Raw genomic sequence first — 17,597 nt, forward strand, 5'->3', positions numbered from 1 at the left:
AAAACATGTATAGATACACAGGATTCCTTCCTGCCTAGAGATACAGGATTTGTGCTTTGTTTGTTTCCCTGGGGAGTAAAATGTGCCCGAATTTCCACCACCAGAGAATGAAGTCTCCGGTACTGCGTGGTACTAACCCCTCCTTCTGTGTCGGCTCATCCCTAAAGTCTCAGTGTGACAAGCTGGGGGCTTGGAGCCAGCACAGAGTCTGGGTGGTGAGGAGGAGATGGGGCGGAGCTGAGGGAGAGGCAAGGGCAGACTGTAAAGTCCAACCTCGTAATTTTGCTCAGGACAGCATGGCCTTTATTTCATTTGGTCACTTGTTAATTAATTCATTAATCCCACTTTTACTGGGGTTTAATATAGGCTCAGCCCGAGGCTGAGGTGGTTTGAAATATGGGAGACAAAAATTTTAAGGCACAGACCCAGCCTATGAAGGTGTGACAAAGATCACGTGTTCAATATGTAAGGTCCATCCATTAAGCAGACAGTCCAGGGATCCAATCTTTCTTCCATCTATTCATCTACCCACCTATCAGTCCACACACCCACGCATGCATTTGTCCATCCATCCATCCATCCATCCATCCATCCCGTCATTCACACATCCACTCATTTATCCAATCACTTTTGCCCATCACCTAGGTCTTTGTTTGTACCCACGATGTACTGTGTTCTACACACTCTTTTAGGAGCATGGGGAAGAAGTGCCCGAGTCAAGCTCTGTGTCCAGAAGGAAGCTATGGTCTGTAGAAAGAGAGACCTAGCTCAGTGAGAAGGGGACACAGAGTGTGGCAGCCTGTGTCTGATCAGAAGGTAGAAACCACATAGTAGCTTAAACGGGGAACATCTAATATGAAGAATTATTAACTATGGGAAAACAAGAACTAGAAATAAACTGTATGCTACTCTGAGGCAGAGGGAGAGTACCCAAGGAAGGAAAAGCTTGGAAGGGCTCAGACCTCACTGGAGAGAGAGGGTGTCGTTCAGCCTCCTGGGTGGCAGAGAAGTTTGCCGCTTTGGCCGGGCTGCAGCTGGCCCAGGGGTGCTGGGCAGACCATGGGCGGCTGAGACCTTCTGTGTGCATTTGCAAGCAGCATTGGGGGGGAGGGGAGAGAGGGAAGGTGGGGGGTCGTGCTGGCCATTTCAGTGTCTGTTCTGTGTGTGACCACGCAGGGGTGCTTATGGAGGTGGCCAGGCACTGCATGGGCAAGAGGCCTTCAGGGTAGGTGGGCCAGGGTGGGGCAGGGACGAGCCCTCCGGTTCCCGTCTGGAAAGGGCTGCGTGTGGAAAGGCTGACCCCAGGCCACGGCTGCCAGGTTACGGAGGGATCTCCAGGAAAGGCTCTCTGTTTCCTTAAAATAATTTTATTTTTATTTATATCTGGCCATGGGAACTTGGTTGAGACCGCTTTACTTTGAATTTAGGGTAGCAGAGAATGGCATGACTGTCCTTTTCCTGCCCAGCATTACTATTGTTATTCTGCCCACTCATCATAAAGAGCATAAGACAGCAGCTTAGGGAGGTTCGGGGGCTGGGGCCCAGACCCTTGAACCCATGCAAAGAGGTTTCTGCAGCCTCCCCCACCCTGTGTCCTTCCGCTCTCCTTCACCCCCCAATGCCCAGGATGGCTCTGGGAGGAAGCAGGGAGGGGCCCGGTGACCAGAGGCGCACGGGGGTGGATTTGCTTGCAGGAGGAGGTGAGGCCTGCCTGCCCCTCAGTCACTGGGGGCGGACCCACAGGGATAAAGCGATGCTATCTGTAGACTTGATTCTCCAGCTCAGGTCCCAGATCAGGATGGGGACTGGGCTGGGCCAACCTGGGTTCTCTTACCTTGTCCCAACCCTGGTTTCAGCCCCTCTGACGTGAGGCAGGGCCCTGCCCACCCCCCACCATGATGGCCCCATATGCAAGGTGGGCACGTAGCTTCCTCAGCCTTTCAGACGTGTGGGTTCCCTGCGGGGTGGGGTGAGGACACCCTGAGGCACCCAGTAGCCCTTTTTCAAGCCCTCCCCAGCCAGGCCTCCCAAGGGCATCATGGAGAATAGAGCCGAGGCTGGGTATCCCAAGACCTTCTAGCCTCAGCTCTGAGGTCAGCTCGCTGTGTGGCCACTCAGCCTTCATTGCCCTTCAGCTCTGGATATAGTGAGAAGCCCCACCCCACCCCCTGGATTTTATCATCTCCTGGCATCTCCTCCAGGAGCTACCCCACCAAGCAATTAGCTCCTTGTGCCCCTTGCGAGTCTCAGAGGGGACACAAGTTCTGATGGTCCAGCCAATATCTCCCAGGCCTTTGCCCTTGGCAGCCCCCTCCCGAAACACCTTTGCCTGCCTTGTAGAGCTGGCTCTGCTCACCCTCCGACATCAGCTCCAACACCCCCTGCTCCGGCAGTCTTCGGCTCTGACCACAGTCCTCTTCTTCCCTCCCTGCCTGCCCCCCAGGTTCCATGGCTTCCACCACTTTTACTCCTGGGGATGACCTGGCTTTGTGGCTGTTGACTTGCAGTGTTCATCTCCCTGCGTAGTGCCAGGAGCCCCCTCAGGACAAGAACTCAGCTGCTTGTTCATTGAGGCATCCCCATAGCCCTGCACAGGCCTGGCACAGAGTAGGTGCTCATTATTGAGCAAATACTTGTGTATTTGTGGAAGGGACAGAAGAGTGCCCACTGTGTGCCCAGTCTGGTGGGAGGTAAGGGGGCAGTGTGAGCCCTCATGCCTTCTCTGGTGACCACTTCTATCCCTTACTCCTACCCTCCTCCTGGGTTCCCAACCTCCTTTGTCCTCTGTGCTATTTACGTTGGAACAGACTAAAGCGTCACGTGAGCATCGGGGCTCCTGTTCTTTAGGCCTCTAGATAACTATCTGGGCCTTATTAAAGCCTTAATTATCCAAGCAGCTAATCAGGCGCCCAAATATAAGGGCTTCTTCATCCCCAGGGTTCGGAGGCAGGCTCAGTCATCTGCAGGACGTCCCCAGGCTCAGCAAGGTAAGGACAGGCCCACCTATGGAACTCTCCCCAGAGTGTGTCTTATCCAGGCCTGGTGACTTACAGATGAGAACACTGAGGCCCGGGGAAGGGAAGGGGCTTTCCTGAGATCACACAGCAAGTGAGCAGACTCAGGGCTTAGTTCTCTGTCCTGATCGGAAGCCACTGGACATTGCAGCCTGCAGGTGCTGTAGGACTTCGGAAAGATCCGGGAGGCAGCGGGTCCGAGGGGCAGCGTTGAGCTCCATCTGAGGCCCAGGTCCTGCTTTGCAGGAGCTCAGAGCTGAGCTGGGACAATGGGGCAGCAATGCGGGGATAAAGGAGGTGGTTGGTGCATCTAAGAACATTTGCCAGGCCAAGAAAAGGAAGAACTGCATGTGGAGGAAAACACATGAGTGAAGAACGTGGGTGGGAGCAGCAGGAAGCACTCGTTTGGGGGCAGGACGGGCTGAGATCTTTGAGGACAAGGGGCAGTTGGGGGTCGAGGGGAGGCTTCCCGGTGGGGAGGCAGAGGCTGAAAATAGGTCTTGAGGGATAAGCAAATTATGGAGGGTGCAGGGAGGGCAATTTAAGAGGGAGGGACGGCTTAGGCAAAAGTATAAGGACAGTCAGAAACAAAACCCTGACACTGACTGTCCCAGAAATGCCCACCTGACCACATTACCCCCAACTATGTAGTATTTTAGGAGGGCAAAAAAATCCTGCCCAGAATGGCCTTAACACCTGGCATCAGTTCTGGCCTGGAAGTGGGAGCATGGAATGGTGCTCAGTCTCAGGGTTCAGTCTCCCCACCTGGGAGATGGATCTGGGGCTGGAGGAGACCTCTGCCAGGCCCCTCCCTGCTCTGTCACCTTGGCACTGAACTTCACAGTCCCTCCAGGTTCGATTTTCAAAGAGATTTGACACTGAACATGCATATGCCCGGCACCTTTCCGTGGCACACGCTTGTGTTCATGGGGTTGAGGAAACACCAAGATTGCTTATTTTCAACCCAGATAGATATTTAAATGCTGAATGAAATGAGAAAGAAACTTATCCTTTCGCTTAACAAATATTGATTACAGGATTGAATGGTCTGCCCTGGCTTTTTAAATGGTCACCTCCCACCCCCATCACACACTCTCTCTTAAAACACACACACACACACACACACACACACACACACACACACACACACACACAATGTATCGCATTCTATCGTTTCTCTCTAAGATTCAGGAGGAGCAGGACTATTTGCCATATCTACCTTTTAGCCTGGTCTGCCCGTTGCACAGTAGGCGCTCGATAAATGTGAGTGGAATGAATGAATGAACAAACGAGTGAGTGAGTGAACGGGCTTGAACTAGGTGCCCATCTCCATCTGTGGATCAGTGGAGCCCTCGGTGGCCTGAGCCTGCTGTCAGCAGGAGCCCAGCTGGAATGCCCCGTGTGGGTGACACAGGCCAGGCCCTGTGGCCCCTCCTTGTTCTTTTCAGCCGCAGCTCAAGCCTGAGATAAACACGTGGCCTCTGGTTGGGAGAAACTGAGGTCTTGGTAAGTGGGAGGAAGGGACTTCTGCAGGGTCGGGGTGGAATGGGAACTTGGAAGGGTCTGGATAGGGAGGTTCTTACTCAGTTCTCTGTTCACTGGGTATGAGACTCAGGGATGTGCCTCAGTTTGCCTATTGGCGAAGAGTGTTTCAGGAGGCCTTAAGCGGTCAGGAGCTGAGATTTCTGGAAGTGAGACTGACATGAAAGAAGTGGGGGATGCCGCTGGCTGCAGTGTCAAGGTGGGGGAGGGGGGTTCCCTCATTCCCACACTACAGTAGGAGTTTCCTGAGTCGGGACCAGGTGGGAATCCCCTCTGTGGCCCCCACACTGCCTGGAATTGAGCTGCACTTGAACTCATGAAAAACTGCAGCTGAACCTCCCACCAACCCCATAGTGCAGACTGGTCAGAATGTATCATGCCCACAGATGAGGAGACAGGTTTAGAGAGGGAAGTGACCGGATGGGTGTGACCCCAGAGGTCCTGTCTTTGATCTGGACACCCTTTGACCCCTCTGGAAGGCAGTAATGAGGTTTGCTTAACCAGCTGGATTCCAAAGACTCCTGCACCCTGGACATCACCCAGGGAGTCTGGTCTGCTCTGGAGCATGGGAGGTCTCCAGGGGAAGCAGGGTCTGCAGGGCTGCACCCAATCCGGGCCCCGTGGCACAGGTGGAGCCATGCTGCGGGTCCTGTGTCTGGCACTCTGTGGACTACTGACCCACACGCGAGCGGAGCCCGGGGCGCTGCTGCGGCTAGGCATGGACATCATGAACCACGGTGAGCTGGCAGGCCCAGGGTTGGGGGGTTGGGGGGATGAGGGGCCGGTGGGTGGGATGGGGCATGGGTGGTAAACAGTGACTGTTCATGTTTGCATGGCCTTGCGCATCCCGGGATCCTCATAACACACTTAGAAGCAAAATGGGGTGACATACCCCAGGTCTCTTCACAAGTTGGGGGCACAGCTGGAAATCCTGTTTCCCTGGAGCCTCTCCTAGGCTCTGAAGGCAGCAGTTGGTGGCCACAAGTGGGCGGGAGGAGTGACAGACATAGCAAATCCCAGGTCGCCCAATAACTTGCTGTGTGACTTCAGGCAATGGACTTACCCTCTCTGTGCTGCTGTTTGCATACCTGTCAATTCAAAGAAATGGCCAGTCTTTGCCTGGAAGAATCAAAGAAAATATGAGACTAAAATCGCCTGAAGGAACTAGAGTGGAAATTTATTTTCCATCTTTGAGCTCTGTGACTTCCAGAGAGATGGAGTCCCATCCAGATGTAAAGCGCTACTGACAGTCCAACCAGCTCTGTAATCACCTCCTCTCTGGGAATTAGCCTGCAACCATCATGGAGGTGCTTCAGGCACTGCTATTTGGGGTTGGAGACTCCAGGTGTGGGGAACCAGAAAGCCTTGGCTTCAGGCACAGAATCTGCATTTTCACACCATCCCAGATGAGTTCGCTAATCATACAGCTGTGAGAGCGGCCGGGGGCCTCCATAATGTGCCCCCTGCTCCAGGCTCTCTGTCATATCCCTCCATGCCGCATTTCACACTCCTTCCTCACCATGCCACCTGTATCCCCCTCCCTGACCTTGGCACTTGCTGTGCTCTCTGCCTGGAGTAGCACCCCTTATCCCTTTGCTTCCTGGTGAAAGTCCCTATTCATCTCTTAAGGACCAACTGACATGTCGCCTCCTCCTGGAAGCCTTCCCGAACTACTTTTTTTTCCTGGCCCGAACCCTTCACATGGTTCTTCCAGCTGCCTGGATTTATTATGGCTTTTGTCACCCATTACTGACGTTTCTGGTGACTCTGTCTCCCCCTTGAGGCTGGAGGAGGGCTGGGCATGACTCGACTCTGGGTCCCTGGATCATAAGGGAGGGGCACAGTGACTTCGAAGCACAGAGTGGCACCACGTGTAAGTGACCTGGGCCTGGGAGGCCAGAGAAATTGGCCCAGAGCAGGGAAGCAGCGAAGATCCCAGCCGAGTGTCTCTCTGACCCTGCCCGCTTCCAGAGGTCCAGAGCGCCATGAACGAGAGTCGTATCCTGGAGAAGATGGCAGCCGAGGCGGGCAAGAAGCGTCCGGGGGTGAAACCCATCAAGGGCCTCACTGAGTAAGCAGGAGAGGGGCTGTGTGTGTGTGTGTGTGTGTGTGTGTGTGTGTGTGTGTGTGTTTGGGGGGGGGTGATGGCTAGGGCAGAGGGTGGGGGGAGTGCCATGCCAGGACCTGAGAAGGCAGGTGGGACAGTGAGTGCAGGGTATGGGACCTCTTTCTTGCCTTGTTGCTGGCTTGCTCTGAGGCCCTGGGCAGGTCACCGCTCCTGCCTGGGCCCCAGTCTGCATGGTCGTCCTTTGAGGACAATTTCTGGCCTGTTGTGAGCAGGGTCACTGTGAGGAAGTGAGGTTGAAAGTCACACTCCAACTCATTGCAAGCGCCACATGGGTTTGATTGGTAGGGGCTGCCTGGAATAACGTCCTGGGGAGGCACTCTCTGGACTGAGCAGGAAATAGGACTGCACTCAATTAGCAATGTCTGCCAAGAGCTCAGGATGGGCAGGTACATGTAGATGTGCCACAGCTCTGCTATCCTGGACTCAGACTGGAGGTTTTCAGCCAGGGGTGATTTTCCCTCCAAAGGCATTAGGTAATGTCTGGAGATGTTTTTGGTTGTCCTGACTTGCTGGGGTGGGGGTGGGAGGTGCCTCTCATGGGTAGAAGCCAGAGATGCTACTAAACATCCTACAGGTGCACGGGACAGCTCCCCACACAAAGAATTATCCCACCAGAAGTCAGTAGTGCCGAGGGTGAGAAACTCTGAGCCTAGTAAACCTCCCCACTTTGCAACAATGAGGAAACTGAGGCTGAGAGAAGGGAAGGGTGCAGGTCAAGGTCACACGGTCAGCCTGGTATCTTAACTCATACATAATGAGTGCTTTCTCTGTACAAAGTGGTTCATGTTCAACCTTTTGTTTGTGTTTTATGGTGGGTCCTAAGGCAGACTCATCCCTAGAACATGGGGTAGGGGATTTACCTAAGGCCTCCCAAGCATGGAGGTGGAGGAGCAAGTCGAGGGCCGGGCGAGGTCTCTTCTGCCTGGTTCTCACTGCTGTGGATGTCTGTCTCCTCCCAGTATAAAGGTCAAGGATGTGAAGCTGCCTGTCATCACACTGAGCTTCACCCCAGGGGTGGGCATCTTCCAATGTGTATCCACGGGCATGACCATCACTGGCAAGAGGTGAGTACGGCAGGGGAGGAGAGGAGGGAAGGAGAATGGTATCCTTGTCTCACTCTTACATGCATTTATTGAGTACCTACTGTGTACCATCTGGGTGCTGTGGTCTAAGATGACACAAACTTGATTCCTACCTTTGATGGAAATCAGACCTGAGCAGATGATCATAGAATGAATGATTAACCTAGGACAGAGGACCCATTGGAAGGGTAAGGGGATCAGAAAAAGCCTTTTGGAGATGATGAGAGCTGAGCAAGGTTCTGAAGGATGTGTCAGAGTTCACCAAAGCCAGAGGGGAGAGGAAAGACTGGTTTTGTGACCTTGGGTAGGCCCCACCCCCTTTTTGTCCTGTGTGGGTGGTCCCCACCCTTTTCCCCTTCCAAAGCAGCTGAGAATGTGAACAAAGAGGAGATGAGGAAAGCTGCCACAGTGGAGATATACCCATGATGTCTGCCTGCTCTTTCCTCCAGCTTCATAGGCAAGAACATGGAGATCACCGTGGTCTTGAACATCACAGCCACCAACCGGATTTTGCAGAATGAGGAGACGGGCCTCCCGGCATTCAAGAGTGAGGGCTGTGAGATCATCCTGATCAGCGTGAAGACCAACCTGCCTAGCAAGTGAGGGGCTCTGCAGCTGGGGAGGAAGGCCGGGATCACGTTGTGCCCCACCCCGACTCAGCCTCCCACTTCCTGAGCCATGGCCCTTTCTCAGTTGCATCCCTGTATGTCCTGTCCTAACCTCCTACCATCTGTGTCCCATCCCTATTTTCTGCTCCCAGAATGATGCCTAATGTAATCAACAAGTTCCTGGACAGCACCCTTCACAAAGTTCTCCCTGGCCTGGTGAGTGCCCAGAGTGAGCCTCTACCCTCCACCCACAGGAGCGCTTAGACCAGGGCTGGTAGGTGCATTTTGTCTCAGGTGCTGACCCTGGTTGACTGATAGTGGCTGAGGAGGAGTCTGAGGTGGTGGCTGGCTCAGAGGGAGACAGTGCCGTGATCATCTAGTGATGTCTGCCTTGAGCACAAGATAAGGAAGCGATATTCTGCACATTAGAGTTTGCCAACCCTGCCCAGATTACCAGTCACTGGGAGTTCATCCTCACTGATCTTGCAGGCTGGGGCCAGGAGATCTGGGTTCTAGCTCAGGCTCCTCCATTGACTTTCCACATGACTGTGGCCTCAGTGGCCCCCTCCAGTCCCTGTCCCTCCAGGGCTCTTGGGACTCCCTGTGGAGTCCCTCCAGCTGTGAAGAGTGAGGCTGTCCATGTGGGAGCCCCATCAGCACCTTCTCTGCTTCCAGATGTGTCCAGCCATTGATGCGGTCCTGGTGTACGTGAACAGGAAGTGGGCCAACCTGAATGGTGAGTAGACCCAGCCATGCCGTGCTTGGGACATCAGGATGGGTGGACTTTGATGCCCCATTCAAGTGCCTGCTCCCCATTCAAGTGCCTGCTCCCAACCCTGCCTGGGGACTAGAGGAGGACTGAGGTCATGGTGTCTGTCTTTCCTTCCACTGTCCAGATGGGGAGCCTGAGACCCTAAAGAACTAGCTGGGGTCCTAGCTTCCTCTGAACAGCAATACCTCTTGTGGTGATACCTCTTCCCTTTGCCAAGAGGAGCTGTGGTCTCCCTCATCTCAGGGTTCCCAGACTCTCCGGTGTGGGGGAGAGGAAAGCCCAATAGCTGAGAGTGGAGAAGATGAGTTTGTGTGCCCAGCAGTGTAGCCCAGGATAAGTCACTTCACTCCTGCGAGCCTCAGTTTGCTCATCTGTCGCAGAGAGCTGATACCCCTGACACTGCCAGGCTGTGGGGAGAACTGGGCTGTGACAGCCCTTGGCCAACTGCGAGGTGGCAGGGTTTTCCAGGTCAGGCGCCAGTGTCTCCATTCTACACATAAAATTACTGAGGCCCAAGGTTGCTGAGTGATTTGCCTTGGGTCCCACCAGGGCGAGGGTTCCTGGCACGCAGGTCAGGCTCAGGCGAAGGTTGGCTGATGCCGGCTTCTCTGAGCTGCCTCCAGGTTGGCACCTAAGCAGAACCTCCCCTTTGTCCAGCCCCCATGCCCATAGGCCAGATGGGCACTGTGAAGTATATCCTGACATCCAAGCCAACCACCACAGCCAGCTACATCCAAGTGGACTTCAGTGTAAGCACCAGGGAGTCACTGGGAGGCTGGGGTCTCAGGCTCATCAGCCTGAGGGGTGGGGGCTGTCTAGGGCTGTGGTCCTTGCAGACCCGGCCCACCCAGAAGATCTTTCTCTGACACTGGGGTTCTTTCCCTCTTTATGCTCTGAGTACCTGAGCTGATTTCCTGGGACTGCCAACTCCACACTCGCACCCTCTCCCAAGGCTGCTTGCTTCTCCCAGTGAGTGGCTCACCCAGTTGTACCATACCATTCATTGTACAGACAGGAGCAGTGAGACCTGGGAGGAGGCAGGGCCTAGCTGGTGTTCCATCATGAGTCAGTGGAGCAGTTGGGTCCTCACTTAGGTTTCCGGAGCTGCAGGTGACTAGGTGAGATGCACCTTCCAGGAATGGGAAGAAAAACCCCAAGTTATCTCTCTGCCAAGTCTTCTTCCAGTGTGGTTCTTACAGGCCTCACATTATTTTCCACTTACTACCCTTTTCTTCTGAGAATAAAATAGAAAACCTGTTCTGCATAAATGAGGGCTCGGCCCGTCAGAGTCAGATTAACAGGTTACTTAATCCCAGGAGAAACTGCAGTGGTCTAGTGACTGACTTCCTCCTCCTAGCAGGTATCTGTCTACCCATCTGCACCTGGGATGCTGAGCCACTGCAGCCTGCTCTGGCGGTAACAGCTGATGACTTGCTGACTTAGGGCTGGTTTGAGTGCCATTAGTTTGGAGGACTGAGGCTCACCCCTAGCCACAGTCCCTCATGGCCAAGGCTGAGTGTCTCTTTTCTGCCGTCCCACAGCCTGTGGTGCAGCAGCAAAACGGCAACACCATTCAGCTTGCTGATGGGGGAGAGGCCCCTGAGGACTACGTTGAAGGCTCTTCACAGCTGCTGCTTTCAGCTGCCCTCCTCACAGCAGAGCTTGCCCTTCTGCAGAAGTCCTTTGATTTGAACACCCAGGACAGGAGGGTGAGCGGCTCAGTGCCACACGCCCCTCCGTCTGCCTCTGCCCCCTGTAATGACAGTCCCTGTCTGGTGTGTTCATTCTTAGAATTATCCTAAGGGGTTGTGGGCAACATTAGGACTAGGAGATGCCAGGAATGATTTAGGTTCCTGGCATGAGTTAACCCGGATGTCTACCATCTCTCTCGTCCATCCATCTGAGAACCACCATGTACTCAGTGGTATAGTGGTTCCATGTAACCACTATCCATCCATCCATCCATCCATCCATCCATCCATCCATCCATCCATCCATCTATCCCTACTGATCCATCCATTCATCCTTCCATCCATGTACCCACTATCCACCCATGTACCTTCCCACCCATTCATTAATCCATCCATTATCCATTCTTTCATTTATTTATTATACTTTTCCATCATCTTTGCATCCATCCATCCTCCCATTCATTATTCTTTTTATTCTTTCATCTACCTGTCTGCCTTTCCATCTATTATTCATTCTTTTACATAAACATTCCCCTGTCCTTGCATCCTCCTGTCCACTGCCCCCACTTATCTCTTTATCCCTTTTCCCCATCCATCTATCCATCCATGAATCCACCCATTTGCGCCCCCCCGCCACACACACACCCACTACGTCCACTCGTTGCCATCCACCTGCCTATTGTTTCATCCATTTTCTCAGTGTTTACTCATGTGCTGAGACCGATGGGCACTGGAATGTGTAAGCCATAGTCTGGGCTACCTAGGACTTCATCATCTACTCAATCACAGAGGGACAAGTGTTTTGATGAAGGGACCCTCAGAGGGCCCACCTGATTGAGTCAGAAATGTTGTTAGGATGGGTCAGGGAAGGCTTCAGGAATCCTAACCTTCATTTGCACTTTGTAGGTTGGTAAACTGCCCCCTCAAACCACTGAGACACTGGCTGGCTTCCTCCCTGAAGTGAGTGCCCCAACTACCCATGATTACATCTTGCCCTGCTCTGTTCTCCTGTAGTTGAAGGGACAAAAAAACTGGGGAGGCAGCTTTTCACTGCTCACCTCCCTTGTCCAGGGTGGAGTCATCTGGACTTCTTCAAAAAGTACTCTTTGGGTCAATGTTAGTGCATTTTATATCCAATGTCCAATATAGAAATAGCCAGAGGGTCTGTTTTGTTCATTTCATTGTCTGATAGTCACATCTCAGACTTTGCAGGTTGTACTTCTTCTGCAAATAGGAATCACCTATTTCATGATGGACTCCTGGTTTCAATGGAAGCCACCAGGCTGAGGGTTGGCTCTGAGGGGCATTTCCTGGTTTCTGTAGGTGGCTAAGGCCTATCCCAAGCCGAAGCCCTTGGTGACTCAGATTAGGATAAACAAGCCCCCCAAGGTCATCATGAAGACAGGGGAGAGCCTGCTGCACCTCCATGGCACCCTGGAGATGTTTGCAGCTCGGCGGCGGCACAAAGCTCTCGTGTCCCTCTTTCTCCTGGAAGCTGTGAGTGGAATCTGTTCCCCATTTTAGCCCAACCTCTTGGAAGGTGGGATTTTAGTTAATAGGCAAGTAATGGATTGAAGAATTCTTAGCTCATCTCAATTGTGTGGCCCTAACCTCTCAAGACCTTGCGACCTGGTGTTTGATTATTGGCTCTGCCATTGGAACTTTGAGTGGCTAGAAATATCAACAGTTTAGTCCTTCCTTTTTCTCTCCTCCCTCCCTCCTCATCCTTCCTCCCTTCTACATTCATTAGCATTTGTAAGGGCAATGAAGGGCTCAACCAGGGGACCGTAGGAGTCTAGAGAAATCCCAAATCCAGTTTGAGGAAATCACAAAGGACTTCCTAGAGGAGGCTACCCTGAGCAGGAAGTTGAAGGTTGAGCAGGAACTGGCCAGGAGAGGGGTTAACGTTGGAGAGGCTGGTGATGGAGGGCACTGCATTGCTGGAGAAATTACACGGTGCATGCAGGAATCTACAAACATGCCAGGTACAGGGAGGGATGAGGAGCTTGGGTTGGGGCTTGGTTCCTGAAGAAGGGGATGAGGTAGAGAGGAAGACCTCTGCTGTCTTGGCAGTAGTCACAGTGTTGGGAAGGTTGTAAAACTTCTGGATTTACTAGCCCTGATGGGGGCCCACTGCCCTCTCCCTGCTTCCCCCCATGCCAGCACTTCCAACTGAAGGTTCAGTATTCAGTGCATGAGAACCGCCTGCAGATGACCACCTCCCTGGACAGGTAGGAGTCAGCTGCCCATGCTGGCACCCCTGCACCCTTGCATGGGTATCACCAGCACCCTTCCTTTTCCTGCTCCATGGTCTTTCTCTGATCCCTCTGGCATAGCCTAACTGCCAGGCTGAGCTGGTCACCATTGCTGCTCTTAGTGGGTCTCCATTATGTACATGATCTTTTCTCAACTCTTAGCCTGGCGCTCAAGGCTCTTCTTGAATCCCCTCACCACTTCTTTCACTATCCTGCTAGGATCTTGCACAGTGGATCTGATCGTGAGCCTGTGTTCCTGTTTCCACTTAATAGGCCTTTGCCCATATTGTCCAAGTGCCACCTATCAGTGCCCAGCTCAGATGATACCTCCTGGAAGGCAGCCTTTCCTTGTGCTAATAACAGCTAACATTTAGAGAGCTCTGTCTACATGCGAGGCACTGGCTACCTACAGTATATTCATTATCCCACTTAACACTCTAGTTTTACCTTTAGTTGTACATTAACTTTTGTATTTGCCTTGATCTTACATCTGACTTGTCTTAGGCCAGGATTCTTTTAGTTGCAAGAGACAGTTCCATCTTTAACTGACTTAAGCTCCAAAGGAAATCTTTTGGCTTATGTAATTGAAAATTCTGGAGGTAAGCTTGCTTTCAGGCATGGCTGGATTTAAGTACCCAAATAAAGTCCTCAAGAATCTGTCTCATTCCTCCCTTGGCCCCTGTAATCCACTTGGTTGGCTAAATTCTCAAGTAGCCTCTCTCCCCAGGTGGTGGCAAAGTGACCCCAACAACAAGAGAGGTCTCTTGTCCTATAGTTCTAACAAAATTTCCAGGGCTGCTTTTCATTGGTTTGTCATTGATCACATGACTTACTCTAAGATAATCACCATGACTGCTCTGATTGGCCATGCCTGAGTCATGTGCTCAGGCTGGGGGCTCTGGGTTCAGCTCCACCTGAGTGTCTTGGAATGATAATACAAAATGGAGAGTCTGTTACTGGAATAGAGAATAGGCGTGGGGGAGATAAAGCCACCAGATGACCACTGCAAGGCCTGTTCTGGTGCCAATATTTATTAGCACCTATGGAGGTTGTGCAGGGGATGAGGCTGAGTGAGGAGCCCTAACTCTCTGTCCTTCAAGGATCTGGGACTAATTAGTTGGGCTGCTAATCTCTTCATGCCTGGCTTTGGGCAGGAGCAATAGACATGATTGGGGGTCTCAGAAAGAAAAGTTAGGACCAATGAAAGGAGACAGTGGTTTGAGCTGTGGGAAACAGAATGGGCTGTAATGAAAGGTAGTGAGTGCCCCATCAAAGGTAGCATGCAAGCAGAGACTTATAAACACCTGATAGGAAGGCATAGAGGGAACTTCTGCATCAGGGAGGGGTTTGGGTATTTGAGTTTCCCTTTCTCCAACCTCCAGGGAGGGCTCTGACTGCCCTCCCCACTCTTTGTTTCCTTCTCTGCAGATTACTGAGCCTGTCCCGCGAGTCCTCATCGATTGGTACCTTCAGTGTAAGTGTCCAAAGTGCTTCTGCCTAGTCTGGCAAGATGGGGCCTGTTCTCTCTCGGGACTGCAGGGAAGGACCCTGGAGTGGAGGCAAAGTAAACAGAGCAGACAGTGAGGGGTTTGGGGATCTCGACTTGCTCTGTGACCTTAGGAAAGTCACTTAGCCTCTCGAGCTCCAGTTTTCTTTTCTGCATAGAATCTGGACATCTCCTTGGGCTGATTTTTAAAACCATTATGCACAGCAGCAGCCTGAGCTGGCTTGGCTGACCCAGCTTTCCTTTTTTTATTAGTCTCTGTAGGCTCACAGCCCATCACAGAACCTGGTCAAGTACATGCTAAAAATAATAACAACGGTAGTACTTACTGAACACTTACTCTGTGCCATGTGCTTTACTCAAACTCATTGAAGCCATATGAGTGTTATTATATTAATTACACTTTCACAGATGGGAAAACTGAGGTACAGACAGGTAGTGAATGAATGACTGATCGAAGCTACTAAGTTTTCAATAGGAGCAGAAATGGGGTCCACAGGCCACCCGGTGTCTCCTGAATTCCCAATGTCTGCACCACAACCCCAGGCCCACGTGTCACCGGAACAGGGAAGGGACTACGAAGAGATGAAAGGTGTTGGCCTACAGTTACTCAGGGTCAGGACCAGTTCTGGTGCTGGTTGGACAAATTATTTGATGTCTTTAATATTCATTCCTGTGGCCCCAGACCCAGCTAGAGTGAGGGCTAAAAAACTTTGTCGAATTGAATTGAATAATGGGATGTGGGTATTTTCTCTTTTTTCTCTCTCCCTCAGGAGAAGCGATTGACTGGCTTTATCACTGACTTTCTCCGAAAAGCCTACATCCCTGCTGTCAATGGTGAGGGCTTCACCAGGCTTTGATTTGCTGGTGCCCGGAAACACGCTGAGCAGGAAGGGATGTGCCTTGGTGGTCTCAAACCCCGCCCCCGCCACCGGCCCCAGATAGAAAGGCTAAAAGGGAGTGGATGGTCACTGCTGAATCTTTGAGGCTAATGTAGTCTTAATGTCACCTGTTTAAGGACAAAGACCTCTCCCACAATTTGGGAATCCTTGATCCTTGACCCTACACCATGAGTTAGATCTTAACCTAGGCCTAGGATGTTAACACATGGTGAGCTGGTCCACGCTGTCTATGCCTGTGCAGCTCACAGACATCATGAACCAATCACAGCACAATTTCCCACTACTCTGCTCCGGGCCACCACTCCTTACTCAACTGCAGAGCCGTCAGGCCGAAATGACTCTTACTGTATTTCTCAGATGTGCTCCAAGTCGGGCTTCCACTTCCAGACTTTCTGGACATGAATTACAACCTGGCAGAGCTGGACATAGTAGAGGTGAGAATAGGAACTGGGGAAGGCCATGTCAGTCAACTTTTTCAGCCAATGAGTGATGAGTGAAAGCCTGCCTCTGTCAACCCGGAGGGAGGAGGGCCAAGAAGGGCTGTGTCCATCAGTACAATCCTGCCAATCCCTTGGGCAGTGCCCTGCCCCTCAGAACCAGGCCCCACTTGGCTAGGGGGTCCCCAGAAGGAAACTCGGATTCAGCCACTTTCTTTCCCTGCCACCTCAGGCTAATTACTTCACCTTCCTCTGTGCCTTCATTTTTCTGTGCTGAAAATGGGGATGATAATACGGGTACCTGCCTCAGAGAGCTGCTGCGATGATTCACTGAGATAATTTACCTAAAGGCATGCAGTAAGCATTTGTAAATATTAGCTTTTCACTGCTTGCCAAGCATGGCACATGGAGCATTAAATGTGCATTTTGCTCATTCTGTCTCCCCTCTTGGAGGTAGGGGTGTTCGACCTCTTTGACCATTGAGAAAACTAAAGCTCAGAGAGGTGAAAGATTGTAGGGAGAATCTCATTCATCCTCTGCTCTTAAATATGGGCTTCCATTTCCTGGCCGTGACCTTGTGCCCGGGATGACCTTGTGTCATCCCATTCTGCCCTTGGGTGTCCCCATCGCTGTTGCCTCCATCCCCACCTGACCCTTTGCTTCCTGCCAGAATGCTCTGGTGATGGACTTGAAGCTGGGCTGACCGGGACAGGATTCAGCTGCTGATGCCTGCAAACCTCCTATTGGCTGCACACCGGGAAGGAGCCCCTGATTGGAACCTCGTGGGCTGGGGGCCCCCTTCCTACCACTCGCGGCTTTCTTTAACAAGGAGTGAACGGGGCAAGGCCTGGGCTGGGGGCTTGCCAATAAACAGAAGAAAGGCTCTCACAAAGATCTAATGTTTGGACCTTGTTATTTGTAGCAAGTTGATGTGTGGTCTCTCTTCCCCTTTGGTGGGTTTTGGTGTCTAAGACCAGCCTGGGGTCTGAGGGAAGCTGGTCACAGCCTTGGAGCAGGCCTGAGCGTATACTGAGTACCTGCTGAATGCTGTGCTCAGGAATTTACTGGAACCATCTCATTTAATATCCACACTCACCTTATGAGAAGGGGCAATATTGCCATTTCCACATTACAGATGAGAAAATGAAGGCACGGAGAGGTCAGCTCCCTTGCCCAGGGTCACACAGTTTTGCAAGTGGCAAAGTTCTTTCCACCTCTTCCCACCCACCTTAGCTACTTGCCCCCAAACCTTGGTAACTGAGGTTGGCCCTGTTCGTAGGGACCTGTAGAAGGCCCAGGTGCTGTCGGGAGTCCTGCCTGTGTCACCTCCTGTAGTCCTCACAATAGGTGAGAGAGAGGAGGCTGTCTTCATTACACAGCTGCAGCGGCTAAGGCGCAGAGAAGGGGGACAACTGGCCCAAGGCCACCTGGCAAGTCAAGGGACTGAGCTGGGACCGGAGTTCTGGAGCCAGTCCAAACCCTGGCTCTGCCTCCTCGCTGCCGTGTGCCCTGGGCAAGTCACTCCACTCTCCGAGCCTCAGTTGCCTCCCCTGTAAAATGGGAATAATGACAGTACTGGACTCAGCAAGGTTGCCATGAAGATTCAATGAATTTAATCATGACAGGTGCTTAGCATAGGCCTGGCACAAAGTAAGTACTTAG

General features: G+C 52.3%; 1 protein-coding gene across 1 annotated transcript; it reads left to right on the forward strand.

Moving 5' to 3' along the window:
• The first annotated feature begins 2,962 nt into the window (after window positions 1-2,962).
• BPIFB6 (BPI fold containing family B member 6) lies at window positions 2,963-16,719 on the forward strand. Its single transcript, XM_037143293.2, has 17 exons — window positions 2,963-2,987; window positions 4,429-4,520; window positions 5,186-5,293; window positions 6,528-6,627; window positions 7,644-7,748; window positions 8,216-8,365; window positions 8,527-8,590; window positions 9,050-9,110; window positions 9,804-9,895; window positions 10,688-10,855; window positions 11,744-11,797; window positions 12,161-12,334; window positions 13,001-13,068; window positions 14,521-14,566; window positions 15,370-15,433; window positions 15,856-15,932; window positions 16,606-16,719. Exons 3-17 carry the CDS (start codon window positions 5,194-5,196, stop codon window positions 16,636-16,638), a joined length of 1,356 nt encoding a protein of 451 aa, XP_036999188.2. The 5' UTR covers window positions 2,963-2,987; window positions 4,429-4,520; window positions 5,186-5,193; the 3' UTR covers window positions 16,639-16,719.
• The last annotated feature ends 878 nt before the right edge of the window (window positions 16,720-17,597 follow it).

The sequence above is a fragment of the Artibeus jamaicensis genome, unplaced genomic scaffold (genome assembly GCF_021234435.1).
Source record: "Artibeus jamaicensis isolate MK-2021 breed Jamaican fruit bat unplaced genomic scaffold, CSHL_Jam_final contig_685, whole genome shotgun sequence".
Classification (NCBI taxonomy): Eukaryota; Metazoa; Chordata; class Mammalia; order Chiroptera; family Phyllostomidae; genus Artibeus; species Artibeus jamaicensis.